The following is a 23042-nucleotide window of genomic DNA, read 5'->3' on the forward strand; positions in this document are numbered from 1 at the left end:
TTGCTCGGCTAAAAGATAATCGAGGGCTGTCCTACTATCAAGAAAGCTTTGGCTAAAGAGTCCAAGGATGGTTGTTGGGCCTCTTGCTTTAGCAGCAGATTCTGCAGTAATTTCAAGAATTGAGGAGAATTTCCTGATCACAGGCTCATTTACATTTATCTCTAACCACGGAAGTAGGGACCTGCCAAGAGGAGTGAATTCCTGAAACGTGAAAGCCTCCCGACAGGTCCTTTCTAACTCAACAACGTAACTTCAAGGGAGTCGCCCAGTGAGATGTCTTACTTTGCTTGTGAAAAGTTAGGGGCTCAGTTAGGTTTTTCTCCTAGCCAGAACTAAAAGGTTGTTTTAAAATCCAGAGGTTACCTCCCTTAAGCAGTGGCCTGGGGAGAAAGAGATGAGGGCATTATCTTCCCAGGCTAATGCCAGAGTAAAAGAAAGGAGAAAGGGTTTCATGTTTAGTTAAGGTTCAATGATCTATCGCCTTGGGCAGAAGCAGTCTGCCTTGACGTCAGCTACATGTCTTCCTCATCAATTTGACTTAGAGGTCGCCAGCATCTGTACAGGACCAGGTTGGAGATGGAACCTTCATTAGCTGTGAGATGTATAGCCAAGGCTTAATACCTTTTAGCTTTGCAGCAGTGTAGTGGTCAAGAGCAGTTGTTACGGTCCCTTCCAATGGGGTTCAACAGCTATCTTCGTCTGATGACATTTCCAGAATAACCAGTTACCAAGCTCTAGACTGTGACCAACAGGAACCTTTGAATTGAGATCCAAGAAGCCTTCTTTAACCTGTTGATGATAGGCTTGAGCATAAGATATTCAAGATTTACAGTAGCTCGGCTTAATAGCATGAGGTCAGCATAAGGCTGTATACTAATAGACATTGGTCTGCTGGTGACTGTCACATGTGGAGTAAGTTTGTTTCCTAAAGGGGTAACTACTAATAGTCAGCAAGACCAAAGACAGTACCTTAGGCCAGGAAAGTCCAGTAGTTTAGGCAAGTTTAGAAGTTTTAAGTTTGAGAATACCATTAGTTCTCTTAGCTTTGCCTGATTATTGAAGGTGATAGGGACAGTGTTAATTCTAAGAAGTTTGCCAGGTTTTCATTAAGCCTCATGTGATTTGTCCAGTGAAGTGGGGGCCTCCATCACTGGAGATTGTGGGAGGTATACCACAAGTGGGAAATACATTTTCTGACAGTTTCTTTGCCACTGTGAGGGCATCAGCGTTGGAGCTTGGGAATGCTTCAGCCCCTCTGGAAAACACACATACAATAACGACATATTGGTAATCCATACTAATTGGCAATTGAATGAAGTCATCTGCAGATATTCAAAAGGTCCAGAAGGCAGCGGTCTGAGATCTCTTGGGACAAAAATAGTTATTCTCAGATTATGGACCTGACAAGTCAGACATTGCTGGTAGACTGTGTTTGTAGTTTAATAAAAGTCCCCTTACCAATCTCTCTTCATAATTTGTGTCATCTTAAATGCATTATGCTGGGTGAAGGAATGCAAAAACTAAAAAATGGAGTTTGCCAGAGAGTCAGCAAGAACCAAGCAGCCATCTTGGGTTTCCCATAGCCTCAAACTGTTTAACTTACTGCTATTGCTTACCCATGTTAATTTCTCTAATTCAGGAGCAGACTGTTGCTATCTTACAAGTCCATCAGGATGGCAAAAGTCTGGCAGTGAGGGGCAGGTTTTGCAGAAGTAGGGAATGGATTTCTTCCACATGTACCACCATCTTTAGAGATTGTGTTGCTATTGCCTTCGCATGAAAGTCAGCTGGGACATTTTTCTGGTAACTCAGGTTTAATCCTTCTAGTGTGAGCCTCAGTTTTAATGACAGAAATTTCAGAAGGGAAGGCAATAACAGTAAGAAGATGGTTTGCCATTTTTGATTGGGGTCCCAGAGGATGCCATAAACATTTGAAGATAATCAGAATTACAAGTGATAATACTATACGAGGACATACCAGATTTCTAGGAATTTCATATAATTTTTAGAACGCAAATACTTTGTAAAGAAGGCTTACTATTACTTCTTGTTTGACAGTATTTCCTTCGTAATTTAACATATCAAATAAATCCAGTTAGTTTAACAGATCCCTTGAAATGTTCCAGGAGGTCTTTGGAAAAGTCCCAAAATTTATTCCACATCAAAAAGAACATTTATAATTTGATTTTGAGAAATTCGTAAAGGGGGGGTGGAGTTTATTTATTATTCAACAGAGATAGAGACAGCCAGCGAGAGAGGGAACACAAGCAGGGGGAGTGGGAGAGGAAGAAGCAGGCTCCCAGCGGAGGAGCCTGATGTGGGGCTCGATCCCAGAACGCCGGGATCACGCCCTGAGCCGAAGGCAGACGCTTAACCACTGTGCCACCCAGGCGCCCCCAAGGGGGAGTGGAGTTTTAAAGCCCTTGAGTAAATAGGATCACAGATCATTATGAAACTTAATTATCTATTAGCAAACTAGCAAAACTTAGCTCTTTTAATATTGAGAAGACTCAGTTTTCTTAAGTAATCAACAACCTGATAAAGACAGCAACCACAGGAAATTATTTTGATAAAACACAGTATCTTTGTTTTCTAGGCAGATCACTTAAAGGTAAAGAAACTTCCACAATCTGTTATCAAAAGTAGACAAAGTTAAAACAAACCAAAACAAAACACAAAAACAGAGAAAACCAAATTCTGACTTTACATGAGCTTACTTTTGATATTAAAACTTACTCATTGCAGTCTTAGTCCTGATCACACACAAAATTCCTTTCCAAAGATTTCTTTTTCACAAACTTCCTACAACTTTTTTGCCCCCTCAAAAGGGTATCTTCATTTCTGATACCTTCTTTTACCAAAAACACACATTTTGCTTTCTTAGCATATGGAGATGTTTCCCTTATTTCTGCTGGCTTTAATTGCATATATTAACTTAACCTTTAGAAACCTTAGTTCCTGGTAAAAACCTAGAAGGAGTTACGAACTGTTAATACCAGCATTCTTTAGATTTGCAAGTTGATGAGTACATTTCATAATTTCTAGAAGCATATACCTTTTTCAGTTTTCCAGTGCACTAACACATCCTAATATCTTTTAGTTTCTCTGTAATAAGAACCCAAAAGTAGATAAACTTATGTTCAGTAATTAATGTTTATTTTAACTTAGCAAAACTTCAAAGTTTCACATTACCAGAGATTTGGGAAGCTATTTTTAAGTACATATACAATAAAATATAATTGTTGCTAAAAAAACTTTATTAACTGTTATTCCATTTAATCTGCTTAATGATTTGTTCTCAACAATTATTTTACCCATGAAAACTTCATGAGACATTAGAATCAGCCATCATTCTAAGTTATTTTTCTGCTGACAAATTAGAACAGAAATACAAAGTTGTTTATCTACCTTATAGTCAGTGTTGATAAGCCTAAAGACGTGCCTGTTCCCACTCAACCAACAAACTTAAACTTGCTTTAATTTACCAAAAATTATTCCAGAGTATGTGAACTTGAAAAACTTTTGGGATAGTTTCTGTTACATTTCTGAGAATTTTGTGAAGTCTAAATTTATGTAAGTGCTTGTTTTTTTTAAGCCATATAAACAGAGCTCTTCTACAAGTTAATTTTGGCAGTCCCATCTGGAGGTAGAAGATACCACACATTTAAAACACATGTGTGAACACACATACCAACACAAATGGAAGCAAACAGAGACCTTATAGCTTTAAATTACTACCATGAATTAGGTATAATAATACAAAACTCACTGCCTATGAAAAATAGTTGGCTCTAAATTGTTTTTCTGATAGATGGAATAAGTTCAGATTAGGGGCCTAAACCTTTTTCTAATACTTGTGGAGAAGAGTTTTAAGAACTATATTTGTTCTTAACAAGTCAAGTTCTAAATGACCTTTTTTCCCCCTTTTGATAAGAATTACCTCCCTGAAGTGTACTTGTCAAAGAGATGGTCTAGATACAACTTATGGAGAGGACTCTGGTAGGACATGTATTATCACAAAGGCACAGGGGAAAAAAATGCAAGCTCTTCCTATAACTTTGTTCTTTTAAAACCAGAATTTATAATACTTACAAGCCTATTGAGATAAATAGGGGAGGTTTTGGGTTTGGTAAAAAGTATTGATGGATTTTGAGTTGTTTTTCAGCCACATCTCTGGTCCTGTAAAGACTAGATTTGTAAAACAAAGACAACTGTTTTCATTTCCTCAAAGACTTGGGTTGCTGCCTAAGTGATACCAAACGGCTAACACCTATGCACCTATGTTAGAGTGTTTTTCTTTCTCGCTGGGTAAGCATAGGGGAGAAGGCCTAAAAAAATTTCTATTGGGCTCTGAATAATATCTTCCAGTTTGGCCATATTTCTCATCATAAAGTTATTAAGTCCTTTCAGATACCTTGTCAGATTGCAACCGTGACAGTCAACTCTTTCTGGCAGTATTAAACAATCCCATGGACCTAAGAGGCATCTTCAAAGTATATGCAAAAGATGTTATCCTCACAAAATCTCGAGTTGGGCTCCAGAGGTAATCTGCTTATAGAAATTTTCAGAATCCTCTCCCTGGATTTAAGAAATTCTTTGACTGTCGCCCTTAGTGTTCTGCCTTTGAGCAAGATTCGTGAAACTTAAGAGAAGAAAGTGGCCCATAGCCTCAGGTGGTTTTATTTTATAAGCTAACTGTTTAATAGTCTCTTTAGAGTAGAAAGGCAGTTCATACCGATGGTTATTAGAATGGATACTCAAATAAAGGATAGAGGGGAGCAGTAAAATTATGTCAGTCTTAGGCCTCAGTCTGTTACAGTCTTTTGTTTTAAATACCCTTTTTCTTTAATTTTTCATTAGCCTTTTGCAGTGAATCTTCAATGAAACTATTTTGGAATTTTGAAACCTTTTAGAGACTGCTTCATACTAATAGGTGCATATCCATTCTGTTTAATTTGGGAACACTCGCTTTCAAGTGCATTTCTTTTTCTTTTCTTTTTTTTAAAAGATTTTATTTATTTATTTATTTGACAGAGAGCCAGCGAGAAAGGGAACACAGGCAGGGGGAGTGGGAGAGGAAGAAGCAGGCTCCCAGCAGAGGAGCCTGATGTGGGGCTCGATCCCAGGACTCTGGGATCACGCCCTGAGCCTAAGACAGACGCTTAATGACTGAGCCACCCAGGCGCCCCTCAAATGCATTTCTTAAATGTTTTATCTAATTAGAAATTTCCACATAATGGCCATTATATTTCTAGGTTTTCTTCTATAAGATTTTGCCATTTTACTAGCTATCTGAAATTTCTAGGACTATAGTGTGTTGTCTCTCTGGATCAGATGGGGACCCCCAAACATGGGGTGATGGTGGCTTAGAAGCTGGTGGCACAGGCGGTGAAAGGATTTACGCAAGGCAGAACAAAGGAGATAGAAGTTTATTGAATACACTGCAAGAGAGCGGTGGACAGGACAGCAAAGGAGAAGACTGTCTGCAGTGAGGCAGTGGGTGGGGGCTGTTTTTAAAGGGGGGAAGGTGAAGAGGTATGGGGACCTATGGAATTACCCCTTACCCCTTTTTTGGTAACACTGCCTGGTTGTAAATAGCCCATTGGTCAGTTAGGGCTTATGGATATTTCGAAGTGGGTCACCTGGTGGTCCCGTGTGTATTCAGCCAGGTGCCCACTGTGGGCCCTTTTGCCTTGTTCTACATTCCATTTCTCAAACCTGTTATCTAAAGTGGCCTCTACATGTAATTCTTAGACATAAAATAAGCAGTTGTGCTAGAAGTTGGTGTGCTCAACTCTTCAGTTTTAAAGGATCCTATTTGTTTTATCTAGACCTTTGGATTTCTTGGAGCCAAACTAATAACTAAGAGGGATGTGTGGTGAGGTTGGGAGTTGTGGGGTGTTTTACAGTGTACCTTGTTGCACAGAAATTTTCTTACTGTTGGCAGGTAACCTAGTGTCAGTCTAACCTGTTCCATGACCAACTTACCCTCTTACAGGAGTCTTCTTAGTGGCAGATGCTCTAATAGCCTTTGACTGCTTGACCCGTTTTTTGCAGCTTTTTGACCTCAGAGATCCCTCTTAGCAGTAGCCTTTATCTATACAAAACAAGACAGAAAAATATGCACCTTAATAGATAATCAGTGACCAAGAAATGTTACTGTGTCCTGGCCAGAAGCTCCTGTATGCACCACCAGTTCCCATGGAACCTCAGACTGGGGAAGGGATAAACCAGCAAATCCCAAGGAATTTGGAGTATGGACTAATTCCAAATAAAATGGAGAACCACAGCTGCCTCCAACAGTTCCCAATATGGAATCTGGGGAAGGATTCCAAACAAACAGAGAATTGAAGACTAAACTGTCAGCAGTTTCCAATGTGGAATCCAGGGACAGAACTAAGATTGGGGTTTTCCACCTGGAAAATTGTATTCTGAAAAGCTAGAGGCTTAGGTCTGGGCAGACCTGTCTGCCAGCTGAATTGGGCTTCAGGGTGAACTGCCAGCTAAGCTGAGTTCTGGGCAGAGCTATCTGCCAACTCAATCTGACCTGCCCTGTAACAGGAAGCCAATTAGATCAGGAGCTTGATAAAAGAGAGCAGAGCTCAGAGCTGAGAGGAAAATGGCGAGAAAGATAGTAAATTCAAAATGGTTCACGGTACTACCCTTCGTTTCTCATCCCCGAGTGCCACGGGAAGTTTGCTTCAGATCCTGAAGCTGCCACAGAAAATTCAATTGAGTGAATATTAATTGGCTTTATTAGTTGAATCATGAATACAGGAGTATCTCACCTAGCATATAGAGTGGATCTTCCCCAAACTTTTTACCAAAGCCTATAAGGCCCCACTTGATGAAGTCCTACTTCATTGACCTCACTCTTGATCAGACCACACCATACCACACCATACATTTCTTTGGTTCTCTGGGACCCTCAGCTTGACTTTCATAGCATCAAACATATGACATATGTATGATTATATTTTTACTCTTAATTGATGAGTAGCAAGGGGAAGACTCTACGTTTTACGTGGCAGTTTTTGTTATCACTGTAAACCTATGGAAAGACAGGGTGTTGAAACACTTTAAAGTATTTGACTTATGGCCATGTGGGTATTTAGGACACTATTCCAGGAAATGGATATCAACACAATTAGTGATGGGGCCTGAAAATTCCCAACTGTACAAACATAGAAGAAATTCAAATTTGAAATACTTCAAAAAGTTCCTGTTTGCACAGTCTGTTTCTCAACTGGTTCCCTTTTCACCAGTGTTTGTACAGCTCCTGAAACTGTTGAGAAATGGAGTGTCTGTGGCTAACTTGGCAAGCTTCAGCCATCTCGATTTTCATCAAACTACATAGAACCTTCCAGTTTCCTGTGAGCAAGCCCTCAGCCTGTCTATAAAAACTGCATGACTGAATTCATCTCCCTACAGAGTCTTAGTGGTTTCTTTTCATAGAAGCAAAGTTCGAAAATGAAAACATTGCTTAAAATAAATCTCCTGTTAATGGAGATTCAAACCAAGGTGTTCATAGTGTGTGTTGTGTACATGTTTTATATGCTTGTTATAGTCCATTTACATGTTAATATAAATGTGTTTATATTAACAAGCTGTTTCAGCTTTAATAACATAATAATAAAATAAAATCCTTCTTTATGGTTTATGGTTGGCCAAGGCTGTTTCTAATGGATTTTTGTGTAACATGACGTGGAAAGACTTAATTTATAAACAATGAAGTTGACTTTTAGACACAATGGTTTTGATTCAGTTGGCCGCTGTTGATTGACCTTGTACTAACTGCATAAGTTTTTTTTTTTTAATTTGCATAAGTTTTGATAGAGTTACTTCATAAAAACAAGTAATGTAGACTTGGGCAACAAATACTATTCTCTATGTTCATATTTATTTTATTATACAATAATTCATTTAACTATACTACTCATGGAAAGAGAATATAAGAGTATATTGAGAAGATGTCTCACCAGAGTGGTGACAAGAACTAGATGTTAAGGTTGAATGGCAGGAACCCCGGGATTACTTGTACACAGATTTTCCTCTTGTACTGTGAAGCTGGCCAAATGGAGTGGTTCATCAATCTGCAGAGTTCTGAGTACTTTGCCATACTTATCTTCTTAACCACAATCTATGTCCCTTTACTTTTCTCTGATTTTTAAGATTTCATTTAAGAAAAGGATTAAAGAACATTTGAAAAATGGTGCTTTAAGTAACAAGTGATTAAAATTAGTTTTTTACTCTGTTGTATCTAGCATGTTTGTCATAAACCAAGTACTGATTTTACTTTGGCTGATTGTCAAGTATTTGTGTTGGGGAGAGGAAAGGAGTGGCTATTAATATGATCACCTGATACTATAGTACTTTATATTATTTTTAACAATAAATTTTGTTGGTGGGGAAACTTATTTTTCAGGTTGAAGCCCTCAATAAGTTAAAAACTTTAAATAGTTTAATCAAACTGAATGCAGTGAAGCTAAACAGAGCCAAAGGGAAGGAGGCCATGCATACTTGTTTAAAGCAGAACGCTTACCGGGAAGCCCTATCGGACCTGCAGTCGCCTCTGAATCCGTGTGTTATCCTCTCAGAACTCTAGTAAGTGACCATCTTTGCTGTGCTCAGTGAATTTTCATGAAAATAGCAATGCAGAAAGGATTTCTGAGTGACTGCCTTGCAGGAGCAGTAGGGCTAGCTGTTAGCCTCCCTAAGCACAATGTATTTAAAGAAGGAAAATCTTAAATTTCTCAAAGGTTATTCTTGTGTGCATTAGGATGTATGCCTATTAGCTAAATTCACCTGTGGGGTTCATGACAGTTACTACAAGTTATTTTCCTTTCAATTGTATGTGACTAAATTTGTTTTCTAAGAGTTAAAAATCCTAAGTATGCAAAATGTTGGCAACCATCATAGATTGTTTACTAATTTATTTTCCTATTTGAAAGATTATTTCTCACTGTTTTATTCCCTTCAAAAGTACTAATGGAAAAGCAATGATATGTATTCCCATATGTCCGTATTCAAAATTGATCCCTCTTTAAGAAATCAAGAATGAACTCATAAAAATCCTAATTTTAATCCAATGATATGATCTGGTTTGTATTGACTATGTATAATAACATAAGGAAGAATAAAGAAAGAAAAGGAGGAATTTTAAATGTAGGTAGTGAGAGGGACGAATCTGGGTTTTCAGTCTAGCCCATCTGGCATCACTACATTCTAGCCAAAGCTGTCGTCCTAGTTACTTTTTTACAAAGAGGATATGTAATAGTTCTGACTTCTGCAGACTGAATGAAACAGGTGAGGGTTTTCCCCACGTCTAATATATTGTGGCAAAATTACAGTCTTGCTTTTTCTTTACGTGGAAGTGGGCTAATTTTCCCCTTGTTTGATTTCAGTGTTGAAAAGTGTAAATACATGGATTCCAAAATGAAGCCTTTGTGGCTCGTGTACAATAACAAAGTGTTTGGTGAGGATTCAGTTGGAGTGATTTTTAAAAATGGTGATGGTATGTACTGAGGTTATTACGGTACCGAATTCATTAGTATTTTTCATTTGTTGTCAGTTTGCTTTGTCTGAAAGGTGATGTATAAATGTGTAACAGATGCTAGCCAAGAGGTAGTTATCAATGGTCATAAGATTGAATTTGGCATGTCCTAAATCCCCCTTTTTTCCTCTTAAAAAAATAATGTTTACAGCTTACTTATATACATTGTTCTAATAAATCTTTCTTCCCCCTGCCCCCAAAAATACAAAGTCTAATTCTTTGGTAAAAAGCTTGTGAAATACAAGAGAGTATTTTCAATAATATATTCATATATTCTGTTTCCGTGATAGCAATTTCGATATTGTTGCCATAGTTTTGTATTTTAATTAAAATATCTTACTGACCCATATTTTCAAAAGGAAATGCCTCTGAGGTGATTACACCAACCAGAAGGCAGTTATGACAACCACCACTTGTTAGTTGTATGACTGTAGACAAGTCACATAAAATTCACTTAGCTTCAGGTTCTTCATGTCCATAAGAATTATGGTATTTGTGTGTTGTGTTTATTAAAAGGAATTCTAGGAACATAAGTAAATGTGCTTATATCTATTTTAAAATGAACTTAGGGTGTTTTGCTAGACATCTAACCCCACTTGACCATATGAATGTCATTATGTGTTAGTACTTTCACAGCCCTCTGTTAGCTCAAAATTATCCTTAGATATGATAATAAACAAAATCAACTGTTACAGTTCTGTAACCCATCATACAATTACTTAAATGATTTTTAAGAACTGTGCATTGTTAAACACAACCAGAAAAGAAAAAAATTAGCAGTGTGAATTTTATGGATGCTGTACATAGCATAACTGTGTTATATAGTATTACAGTATCCATACAATTAGTATAGTAGCTTATACGTGGTAAACAATGAAAAATACTGTTGTTGTTTTTTTTTCCTTAAGTAATCTCTACACCCAACATGGGGCTTGAACTCATGACCCTGAGATCAAGAGTTGCATGTTCTGGGGCGCCTGGGTGGCTCAGTTGGTGAAGCGTCTGCCTTCGGCTCAGGTCATGACCCCAGGGTCCTGGGATCGAGCCCCACATCGGGCTCCCTGCTCAGCAGAGATCCTGCTCCTCCCTCTGCCTCTGCCTGCTGCTCCCCATTTGTGCTCTGTCTCTCTCTTGCTATCTCTCTCTGTCAAATAAATAAAATCTTAAAAAAAAAAAAAAAAAAAGTCGCATGTTCTGACTGAGCCAACCAGGTGCCCCAATTAAAAAAATTGTTTAACTTAATTTAGTTAATAGTGTTTTGGGCACATGCTAACCAAAAAACCTAGTATATTTTGAAGATTTTATTTATTTATTAGAGAGCATGAGAGAAGGGTGAGGGAGAAGCAGACTCCCTGCTGAGCAGGGAGCTCAATGTGGGGCTCAGTCTGAGCCAAAGGCAGCCACTTAACTGACTGAGCCACCCAGGCACCCCTAAACCTAATATTTAACAAAATAAATATGGTCAACATTAAAATTTTGGGAAAATATTAGCACAGTATTTGTCATTGGTTTTAGTTAATTCTGGCTGAATTAGCCAATCTTGAATTAATGTTATGAGACAAAAATGGAAAGCATTTATAATAAAGCAGGATTCCCCCCCCCCCCCACTTAGATTTACGACAAGATATGTTGACACTCCAAATGCTGCGCTTGATGGATTTACTTTGGAAAGAAGCTGGTCTGGATCTTCGGTGAGATTTCTAGTGAATTTATTTTTGTCTCATGTTGTATTCCTTCCACAGCAAAATTTTTAAAACTTCTTTTTAATTCCTTCCCTCCTGCTATTATTATTAATTGTTCATGGTAATATTTATATAGCATTTTACAGTTTATGGTGAACTATCAAATACATTGCCTTACTGAAGCCTCATCAGATGTAAAACTTACATGTACAGAGATTCCAGAAAGAAAGAAGAGGTTTGAGCTTCCAGTAAAGCCTGGGCAGACAGCAAGAGTCACACTCCATCTAACCTATGGTTTTGAAGGTGCTCTCCTGGAGGATGCACTGGTTGGTGGTCATGAGAATGACAAAGCCAGAGAAAGGCCTGCCTGTCTTCTTAGCCTGGTAACATTGATTCCTCTACCTTCCTGAAAGGGAAGTGTTCAGGGTTGCTTTTAGGGTTTTCAGCTTGTCACCATTATTAGGGGTAGACAGCAGAACAGGTTTATGGCAACAGAAAAAAGAAAACGTATTTTAAAAGTTTAATCCTTATCAAATCTTCTGAGGTGAGGAGCAAATGAAGATAATTACAAACAAAATGTCGATTATATAACAATATAAGATTTGAATCTTATAACCTAAAAAATTAAAAATCAAGCCTCACACTGGGCATAATATTCATAATGAACAGGACAGAAGTCTATAATAATCCTAAATGTTTAAAAAGCTTATAGAAAGAAATTCGGAGAAAAGATGTGAAAAGGCTATTCATACAAGCTATAAAATAAATACACTAATAATTATGTGAACACAGTCAATTCCAGCATAGAAGTACAAATTACAAGAATAGTTGGATACCACTGATAAACTAGTCTGCGATACTGGTGAAGCAACAAAAACACAATATTTTCGTATACCTTTGTAAATTAATATAAGCCTCCCTGTATCAAGTTTTTTTATATCCTCTATCTGATATTTCCAGAACTTACTTTAAAATTAGAAATGTGGAGGGGTTCAGTTGGTTAAACGTTTGAGTCTTGATTTCAGCTCAGGTCTTAATCTCAAGATGGTGAGTTCAAGCCCTGCGTTGGGCTCCACGCTGGGCATGGAGCCTGTTAAAAAAAATTAAAAATGTAGACAAAAATTTATGCACAAAGATATTCATCCTTGCTTTATTTACAATAAAAAAAATTAGACCACTGTGGTTAAGTGTCCGACTCTTGATTTTGGCTCAGATCATGGTCTCAGGGACCTGGGATTGACCCCTGCGTCAAGCTCCCAGCTCTGCAGGGAGTCTGCTTGTCTGCTTCTCCCTCTGCCCCCCCCCCCCACCCGCCCTTCCCCTACTTCTCTCTCTCTTTAAATCTTTTAAAAACATAATGTACCCATATGACCAAGTATTTCAGGTGTTTTAAATTACTGTTCATAGAGAATTGCTTAACAGTTTGGAGAAAGTGCTTATCTTCAAATGTCAAAAAAAGTGAGGTGCAAAAGTGTTTTCATAGAATTATTTCACCTGTATTAAGAACTCACTGAAAAGTGACACACTAAAATGTTGACAGAAACTAAAATGGTAGGGGCGCCTGGGTGGTTCAGTCGTTAACCGTCTGCCTTCGGCTCAGGGCGTGATCCCAGAGTCCTGGGATCGAGCCCCACATCAGGCTCCTCCACTGGGAGCCTGCTTCTTCCTCTTCCACTCCCCCTGCCTGTGTTCCCTCTCTCGCTGGCTCTCTCTCTCTCTGTCAAATAAATAAATAAAATCTTAAAAAAAAAAAACTAAAATGGTAATAGATGTTATTTCTGGGTGATGTAATTAAAGGCAGTTTCACCCTCTACTTCATATACCTGTTTTCTTTCTTTCTAAACATTTTATTTTTAAGTAATTTCTACTCCCAGTGTGGGGCTTGAACTCACAACCCTGAGATGAATAGTGGCATCCTCTACTGACGGGGCTAGCCAGATGCACCTTGTGTACCTGTTTCTGTAGTTCTTAAATGGGCTTGTATTCTTTTTTTAATTGAGGATTAAAAAACAGTAAGCGTGTTTCATGATAGTAATACAGGTCCATACAGTTTTAAACTTTTTTTCTATGCTAGTTGATGATTTTCCTCTTTTACCTAATTCTTTATATTTTATTTTTCTAAATTGTGGACTATTTTACCCATGAAAGTACAGAAAATAACCTACAATTTTTATGTTTTTACATTGGGACTTAATAAATATATATAATTAGCAATTAAATGATAGTTATTAACATGTTTTCAACTTTTTAAAAAAGGAATTAAACATGCAGATAAAGTTAATCCATTCTCATCCTATTCTGCCTTCTCACATTTCAGAATTAACCACTATTTTAAAGCTGTAATATGTATATTTTTGTGCTTTAACTATACATTTGGTATTTATTATACGTTTTGAACTTTAAATAAATGCTGTTATATCACATGTAACTTTTTCTTTTTTTCCTCAACATTTTTTGGGATTTATTAAGATTAATATATGAAGTTCTAATTTGTTATTTTCACTTCTTTATTAATTCTTTGAATAAATATAAAAATTTATTCATTCTTCTGTTACTAGCTATTTACATTCATTGTTTTTTCCAACAATAACAAAAGCTTGAGTTTGAACCCTTCTAAACAGCTCACAGTTCACACATGTAACAGGTGTGTTTAGTTTATATAGCTGGAAGTGGAATTGCTCCATCATAAGGGATGTGTATGGTCAGCTTGACTACCATTGTCCAAATAGTTGTAGCAGTATTATGTTACCACCCAGAAATATCTCCTTGCCAATCAGACTTGTTGATTTTTTGCAAATCTAATGGATATAACATGGTAGATCGTAGTACTTTAATTTGCATTTCTTTTATAAATAGCTTGGTTCTTTGTGTTTTCAATGTTGAAAAGTACTGTGTTGTTCTCTCTGCTATAAGTTACCTAGGTTCCTTTAAGGTTTATACTTTTTGTTATGTTATTTAAAAAAAATTTTTTTTCTCTGTGCCATTATCTTTAAAGATATTCTTCTAGGGACGCCTGAGTGGCTCAGTCAGTTAAATGTCTGCCTTTCGCTCGGGTCATGATCCTGGAATCCCAGGATCGAGCCTCTCATCAGACTCCCTGCTCAGCGGGGAGCCTGCTTCTCCCCCTCACCCCACTTGTGCTCTGTCTCGTGCTCTCTCTCTCAAGTAAATAAATCTTTTTTAAAAAGATATTCTTCTATATTTTATTTTGCAAATTTTATTTATTTGCAAACTTAGTGTGCTTTTTCCTTTTCTCTCTCTGCAAAGGTTTGGTTCTGGTGTTGGTTTTTTGGAATCCAGGTCTTTTTTGACTACTGATTTTTCTTAATGGTTATTGGACTCAGCAGGTTTTTTTTTTTCCCTCTTGAGTCAGCCTGGAGGCTAAAAATTGTCCAGTTCATCAGTGTTTTCAAACTTATTATCATACATCTTTTGTAACATTCTCTTGTAATTTTAAAACCTCTTTTGTGTTTAATTTTTCTTTTTTGCATGTGTAAAATTATTTTATGTGCACTGTTTTTCTTTATTAGTCTAGAGGTTTGCTTCTTAGAATTTTAAAAGAAGGAGCTTCTAGTTTTGTTGATCATTTCTGTTTTATCATTGGTTACCTCTTTATGATTTCCTTTTAGTTGTGTTTATTCTGTACTGACTTTTTTTTTGACAAGCAAGTTGAATCAAGCATTTGACTCTTGATTTTTGGCTCAGGTCATGATCTCGGGTTGTGAGATTGAGTCCTGCATTGGGCACCACGCTGGGCATGGAGCCTGCTTAAGATTCTCTCTGTCCCTCTCACTGTTCACTCCCTGCCCCCACTCATGCTCTCTCTCTCAAAATTAAAAAACAAAAACAAAAAACCTCTGATAGCTTTATGGGGTTTCTGTTATATGTAACTGTCTTCTTTTGTCTTGCTGCTTTTTAAAAAAAATTTTTGTTTAAATTAGCCAACATATGTTAAGTACATCATTAGTTTCAGATGCAGTGTTTCAATAATTTATCAGTTGGGTATTGTCTTGCTGCTTTTACGTTTTTTTCTTTATCACTCTATTTTCTATTTTAATTATAATATGTCTTGGTGTGGGTCTGGTTTTTTTTTTTATTTTGTTGGGGGTTCTCTCTGACTCCTGGATCTGGATATGTTTCCTTCCCCAAATTAGGGTAGTTTTCAGCTATTACCTCTTCAAATACTCTGCCCCCTTTTCTCTCTCTTCTTCTGGGAATCCTATAATGTGAATGTTACTACATTTGATGGAGTCACTGAGTTCCCTAAGTCTATTATCATTTTGCATAATTCTTTTTCTTCTCTTTTATTCATCTTGATTACTTTCCATTAATCTTTCTTCTAGGTCATTAATTCATTCATCTGCTCTTCCAGTCTGCTGTTACTGCAGCAAGCATGTTTCTAATCTTGTTTATTGCACTCTTCATCTCTGTTTGGTTATTTTTTTTATCTGTGTGTTAAGGGTCTCACTGATGTCTTCCACTCTTTTTTTCAAGTCCAGTGGGTATCTTTGTGATCATTACTTTAAATTCTCTGTCAGGCATGTTACTTATATATGTTTTACTTAGATCTCTAATCGTGGCCTTGTCGTGTTCTTTAATTTGGCACAAATTCCTCTGTCTTCCCATTTTGTCCAAGTTGCTGTGCCTGCTTCTGTGTGTTAGGAAAGTCTGTTCTTGAGGGTAATGGCCTTATTAAGAAGAGGTCCTGGGGCGCCTGGGTAGCGCAGTCATTAAGCGTCTGCCTTCAGCTCAGGGCGTGATCCCAGCGTTACGGGATCGAGTCCCACATCGGGCTCCTCTGCTGGGAGCCTGCTTCTTCCTCTCCCACTCCCCTGCTGTGTTCCCTCTCTCGCTGGCTATCTCTCTGTCAAATAAATAAATAAAATCTTTAAAAAAAAAAAAAAAAGAAGAAGAGGTCCTATGGTGCCCTGCAGTGTAGTGTCTCCTGTTCTGCAGGGCCTGGCACTTCCAGGAGTGTTTCCAGTGTGTGCTATATGTGCTCTGCTGTTGTGTTCTGGCTCTTTTATCATCTGCAAAAGCTTTCTTTGCCTCTTGTGGGCACTGTTTGGTCCCTGGCCTGAATGTGATTTTAACTAGGGCTCTGGAACCGGTGCCCTGTATAACTCCTGGATGGGGAGATGTAATGCTAGAAGGGGTTTGGGGCAGTGTTCTGGGAGAGGGGGCCTGCTTTGCTGAGCCTAAGGCAAGAAGGACTGGGAAGGGCAGATCCACCAGAGCATGGGGAGGTGAGGCTTGGTGTAAGCAAGTTAAGTAGTGGATATTGGCTTTGCACTGGTTCTGGCAGGTAGCTCTACTTATGCTGAGGGGTAGGGGAGGGAAATGGCGCCTTCCAGTTTCTTTGTTTCTGGAGGGGTCTCTCCTTGAAGCCTGCTTTTCTGGGATGCTCCAAGATGAACAAATAACCTTCCCACTATGCACCCCAGGCACTCTTCAGATAGCTGTTTCCATGCTGTCTGTTTGCCCTGCCTTCTCTTCAGGAACAGGCCCAATGCTGACCTTTAGGACTCTAGGCTTTAAGCCCTGCTGGTTGTAAGAACTCAGAAAATTTGGGCTCTCTTGTTTTCCAAGCCAGTTGCTACAGGGATTGTTTTTCCCTGTGTGCTCCCCTGTGGCGTAGTCTGTCTCTCGCCATTCTCCATGACCATGGCTCCCTCCCCACCGCAGTGCCCACAGTACATTTCTCTCCCATGTGGTGTCTCTGCGCTTCCTGCCTTCTTCATTGTGGCGTCTTCTCTACCTTTAGTTGTAGAGTTGGTCCTGCCAGTCTTCAGGTCAATTCCTGGGGTACTTAGAATGATTTGATAGTTACGTAGTTGTATTCATGGAATGAGGTGAGCCTGGGGTCCTCCTGCTCTGCTGCCATCTTTCCACTGGCTCAACTCCTGGTCTAGTTTAAATTATTATAACTTCCAAATGCATTGGATTTTTTGTTGCTGTTGTTTCTGGTTTCTAATTTTATTTCTTTATTGTCAGAATTATGTGGTCAGTATAAATCAATATCATATTTCTTAAGAATTTCTTTATGCTTTAACAAAAATGTCCAGTTTTCGAAACATCCCATTTGTGAGTAAAAAGATTCCATATGCTGTAATTATTAACAGCAAGGTTGTAAGTCAGTCTATTTTATGAATTTTGTTAACTGTGTCCATATCTATACTCTCATCAAATTTTACTTATTTTTCACTTCACAGGTATGTTAAAACCTCCCATTGTAATTGGCATTTGTCAGTTTTTGCTTGCAGTTTTGTTAGTTTTCTCATTGTGGTTTTAATTTGTATTTCCCTAATAACTAATGATGTTGGCCAGCTTTTAATATGTTTATTGGTCATTTGTATATCCTCTTTGGAGACATAGCTATTGAAGTCTTTTGCTCATTTAAGTTCTTTTTTTTTTTTTTCCAGTAATCTTTACCCCCAACATGGGGCTCCAACTCATGACCCCTAGCTTCAGAGTCAGATGTTCTTCCTACTGAAGCAGCCAGACACCCCTCATTTGCTCATTTTTGAATTGGATTGGTTGCCTTTTAATTTTAGTGTTGTATGAATTCTTCGTGTATTTTAGATACTAGACCCCATTAAATAAATTATTTGCAAATGTTTTCTTGCATTCTGTGGGTTGTCTCTTGAGTTTTTTGATAGTGACCTTTGATGCACAAAGTTTTTAATTTTGATGAAATCCAATTTATCTATTCTTTTTTTTTATATGTATATATTTTTAGTGTCAGGTTTAAGAAGTCATTGCCTAATACAATGTCATGAAAGTTTATGCTTATGTTTTCTTCTGAAAGTTTTAGTTTTAACCCTTATATTAGAGATCATCAATCCATTTTTAGTCAGCACTTTTATATGGTATATTGTAGGAGTCCAGTTTCTTTCTTTTTTTTTTTTTTTTTAAAGATTTTATTTATTCATTTGACAGAGAGAGAGAGACAGCCATTGAAAGAGGAAACACAAGCAGGGGGAGTAGGAGAGGAAGAAGCAGGCTCCCAGCAGAGGAGCCCGATGCGGGGCTTGATCCCAGAACACCGGGATCACGCCCTGAGCTGAAGGCAGACGCTTAACGACTGAGCCACCCAGGCGCCCCCAGTTTCTTTTATTTGTATTTGGATATCCAGTTGTCTCAGCGCCATTGTTGAAAAGACTATTCTTTCTTCAGTGAATTGTCTTGATACTCTTGTCATATGTCAGTTGAATGTATATGTGAGGGTTTTTTTCTGAACTCTAAATTCTATTTCATTGATCTACATGTCTGTCTTTATGCACAGCCTTGATTACTGTGGCTTTGTATTAAGTTTTGAAATCCAGATGTGAGTCCTCCAACTTTTGTTCAGTCTCTGTTTTTATTTATCTGCAAAATCTTAATTCCTCCTTTGTTTTTGAAGAATAGTTTTTCTGGATATTGAATTCTCAGTTTTCAGTCTTTCAGCATGTTTTAATATGTCCTCACAACTGCTTTCTAGCCTCTAAGATCTCTGATAAGAAATCAGTTAATTTGGCAGGGTTTGGGGGGTGGTCTCTGTAAGGGATGAATCATATCTCTCTTGTTGTTTTCAAGATTCTCATTTTTTAATCTTGACAGATTATAACATATGCAGGCTTACTTGGATTTGACTTTGACTTCATTTGAATTTGAATTCAGTTGAGCCTCTTAGGTGTATAGATTTTGTTTTTCATTAATCTTCCTGGGAACCGCTAGAGTTTGAAGAATGACAGCTCCAGAAATGGGATCAAAGGAGCTCCAACCCCATATTGCCCCCTTTAATGGCTACTAGATTACTGTATTCACTGTGATTGTGGACTGTTCGTTGTCAGGTATACTGCAGAACTGGGAAGGTGGGAAATTGGACTATGTCATGGTAAAACAGCTGAGATTCAGCCATTTTCTTCAATAAACACTCCCTGATTGCTGCAACTCTTTCTTGTATTTCCATAGTACTCAAATAGTCGATTGACAGTTTGTTTTTTTTTACCAGTGTTCTTGTTGTTTTTACGGAAGACTAGATTTTCAGAGGTCCTTAACTCCCTGTTTTTGCAGACATCACCTAGTTATAGAATTTTAAAATCTAAATTTACAGCTGCTTTCCTTAGAAACCTTGAAGATGTTACTCCATGGTATTCTGACTTCTTTTACTTTGTACAAGTCTGTTGTCAGTCTAATAGTATTTTTCCCCCATTGCAGAAAACAAATTTCTCTTTGCCTTTGGTTTTTGCAGTTTTTACTACAGTTTGTTAGTATATGGATTTCTTTTTATCTTTCCTTCCCCATTCTCATGTGTCTTTTCAATCAGAAGTAATATTTTCTTTTAGTTCCTACAGAATGTATCCATATTTTTCAGTATTGCATTTCTTCCACTCTCTCAGTCTTCTGCAACTTTAATAGAGGTGTGTTGGACTTCCCTGTTCTGTCCTGCATGATTCTTAACCTGTTTTGCCTATTTCCCATCTTTCAGTGACATTCTTTGTAGTTCTTGTATTTTGTCTTCTAGTCACTAAATTTCTCTTCTACATTGTCCAATTTCATTTTCTTGTGTAGTTGATAAAATTTGGTTTTGAGTTCTTTTTGGTGTGGATTGTTTTCTCTGAGTGTCCTTTGCTCCCTAGAGTGTGAAAGTATCCTCCCAGAATGAGTTTGAGTTTAATTTGTGCTGTTCCCCAAGGTTTACAGTCAGTCAGTTTTTATTTTAACTCTGCCTTCATGCTCTCAGATTACGTAGGTAGTTTAAACTTGGATCTCATAAGAATGTAGGATGTCTTGAGATTTGCATTTTCATGAAACTTTTTTTGCCCCCATCCATTGCCCAAGGTAGATGGCAAACTTTCATGCTACATCTTCTGGTCAGTGAGCGGACATTTTCTAGTTCCCTTTTCATACACTTGACAGCCCTCTCAGATCCCCAGCCTTGTATAGGATCTCAGGTCCAGATTCTCTCTCTTACGGGCCGAACACTGTATCTCTTTTTTCAAGGACATTAAAACGTCAACCAAGTCAATAACTTTCTCAGCCAGTGCTATGAATAATCTATATTTCTGGGACCCAGAGTTCTCCTTTTCTTTCTTTATTAACCATAACTATTTATAAAACCTTTTTGACTTTGTCATTTTTTTATGTGTTTTAGTATCTATGGCAGGTTAGTCTACAAGTTTGCTGTAAATAGTTTTACTTATGATTGACTTTATCCCTGTAAGATTATAAGTGTTTTCTGATTAATTTTTGAAACTTGAATTGTTTTCTTCATTACTAAATATATTTTAGGATATTTTAAACTTAAAACACTTGCTATTTATTGACTGAGCTAGACATTGTATTAGGTTCTTCACATATGTAATGTCATGTAACTTAAAAAACTGTAGGAGATTGTGTTACTTCTTTTTAAGACAGATGAAAAAATTAAGGCTCAAGGGATTTTAAACAAATTGTCGAAGGTTACAAAAATATTAAGTGAAGGAGCCAGATTCAAATCCAGGTCTGTCAAGCTGTATACTTGATGTCATTTTTTCATTTTACCAGTCTAAGCAAGAAAGCAATCATGATAAGACATCTCTAGTACCCTTTGTTTATCAAAGTGTTGTAATGCCCGAAATAGTAACTTTCCATTGATTTGGGGTTTTTTCTTTAAAGAAGGAGTTTTCTAGTCTTAGATCCTTCCATGCTGTTGAGGTAGAAGGAGGAATTTGCTGTTGGTATTGTTACTTTTATGGGACTTATAGATATAATTGAAATAAGGAAGTGAGATTATCATTTAAAAAGGACCCTTTGAACACCATAAGTGACAGAGTTTTGCTTTTAAATTAGGAATTTTCTACAGCTGTATAAAAAGTAGAATTATTTTGGAATAGGTAGCAAGTTTTTTAGCCAAGCACATACACATAGGAAATACTGCATAGATAAGAGGAATGGGTGATTGTGAACTCTGCCTGAGGAACTTAAACCCAGAGGGATCTGGTTTACCACCCCCCCCCAGGAACCCCCTCTGTTTGTATATAAAGTTTTATTGGTATACAGCCACAGCCCATTTGTTTACATTCTGTCTGGCTACATTTATGCTGTAACTGCAGAATTGAGTAGTCTGCAATGCCTAAAATATTTACTATCTGTTCACCCTTCTTATAAAGTAAACCCCTGCAAAAATGATTTTACTTGATTTATCCCATAAAAACAGAGGAGACTTTTCAAGCTCAGGCTAGTAACTCATTGGTTCTTTCCAAGGTTAGCACATAAGCTACAAAGTGGTCTCCTTTGCTAAAAGCAGATTCAGACCACATGAAGAGTCATGTTCAGTTACGAAAGGCTGAGCTAAAAATTTTCTCTTTTAAAGTTCCAGTGCCTACAGGGAGCGTGGATGGCTCAGTTGGCTAATCGTCTGACTCTTGATTTTGGCTCAAGTTATGATCTCAGGGTTGTGAGATCAAGCCCAATGTCGGGCTCCGCCCTGGACATGGAGCCTCCTTAAGATTCTCTGTCTCCCTCTGCCCGCCATGTCCTGCTCTCTCTTTCTCTCTCTCAAAAAAATAAATAAATGAATAAAAAAATAAAAAATAAAGTAAATAAAAAGTAAAGTTCTGATGCCTACAAGCCAGGTCCAGGGACCAAGAGGGGATCCCTCAGGACCAGCCAAGAGGGTCCTTGGCTTCATACAGGGAAGAAATTTACCAGGAGCCAGCAGGAGGTGAAAGCAGAGTTTATTGAAGATAGAGGGAGAGCAGATACAGATGGACTGTCCCAAACACTTAGAGAGGAAAGGAGCATGAGTCCCATCTTTGTTTGGGATCTGGGGGTTTTTATTGAGGATGATGGTCTGGCCTGTGTCCTCTCAGGTATCCAGGAACCAGTTAGAATAAGGACAAGATCCACGTGTCCATCATAAGTCACTTATTCCTTGAAGCCAGGGTCTTGGCTTTGAGATGCCTGGCGCCAGTGGTTTAGATACTACCTATTATGCTCGAAGACTCCAAAGATACCATTAACTTTGTCCCTTACAAGGAGGACATTCATTAAGGCATATGTGGGGCAGAGGTTCAGGTCCTAACAAGAATAGAAGCAGAAAAAAAGCAAAAGGAACAAAACAGTTTTTCTTTCATGGGGTCCCTTTGGTTTGCCTCTCAGTTCCAATAGCCTAATTAAAAACCCCAATCCTTTTCTTTTCTCTTAGGTTTTTTATTTTACCCATTCTGTTCAAATGTAAAGCACATTTAGCTTCAAATGAAGTTCATTGTGACCTCAGGCAAAGGGAAGAAACCACATGTGGGAGTGCTAGAAATAAACCTAGTGTCTCTTATGGGAAGCAACAAGTGTCTTAACAAGAAAAAGGAACTTGTCTGTTCAGTGAGATCTCTGCTGACTTTTTGTACTCTGACCCCATGTTTTTAAAATATGTAGAACTTTAATTCTTTTGGGTTCATTTCTAAATGAATACCTTTTTCTCACCAAACTTTTTTTCACTGTTTCTATAAATATGTGTGTTCCAGTGTTCCTATTGTTTGTTTTTCTTTTGGCCAGCTGTTCAGGTTAAGCTCGGTCACGTAGCACACACTCTTCTAAATTCAGTCTTAAATCTTCAGGTACCTTCTATACTTGATTACTTTGACCAGAATATTTTATTACTTATAACAGTGCCCTGTTAGCATGAATGAAAGTGTGTATTTCTCATTTTCATTTTTCTCTCATGTCTCAAAAATATTCTTGGTATCTTTCATGTTAAATTAGAACATTTATAAGCCATCAGTGTGTTAGAACACTCTCACCTTATTCGGTCAACAAATAATAGGTATTCAGCCTTTCCTGTCGAG

The 23042-nt window shown here is 37.7% G+C and overlaps 1 protein-coding gene across 5 annotated transcripts in view; it reads left to right on the forward strand.

The window, feature by feature from the left end:
- The window catches only part of PIK3CB (phosphatidylinositol-4,5-bisphosphate 3-kinase catalytic subunit beta), a 192787-nt gene that overhangs the window by 151202 nt on the left and 18543 nt on the right, over positions 1-23042 (forward strand). For all 5 annotated transcript variants that reach the window (XM_026497132.4, XM_044383447.3, XM_044383446.3 and 2 more), the window contains exons 17-19: positions 8426-8604; positions 9405-9514; positions 11166-11244. In XM_026497132.4, coding sequence (XP_026352917.1) covers positions 8426-8604; positions 9405-9514; positions 11166-11244 — 368 coding nt within the window. The remainder of the gene's footprint in view (positions 1-8425; positions 8605-9404; positions 9515-11165; positions 11245-23042) is intronic.

Source organism: Ursus arctos, unplaced genomic scaffold (assembly GCF_023065955.2).
Source record: "Ursus arctos isolate Adak ecotype North America unplaced genomic scaffold, UrsArc2.0 scaffold_20, whole genome shotgun sequence".
Classification (NCBI taxonomy): domain Eukaryota; kingdom Metazoa; phylum Chordata; class Mammalia; order Carnivora; family Ursidae; genus Ursus; species Ursus arctos.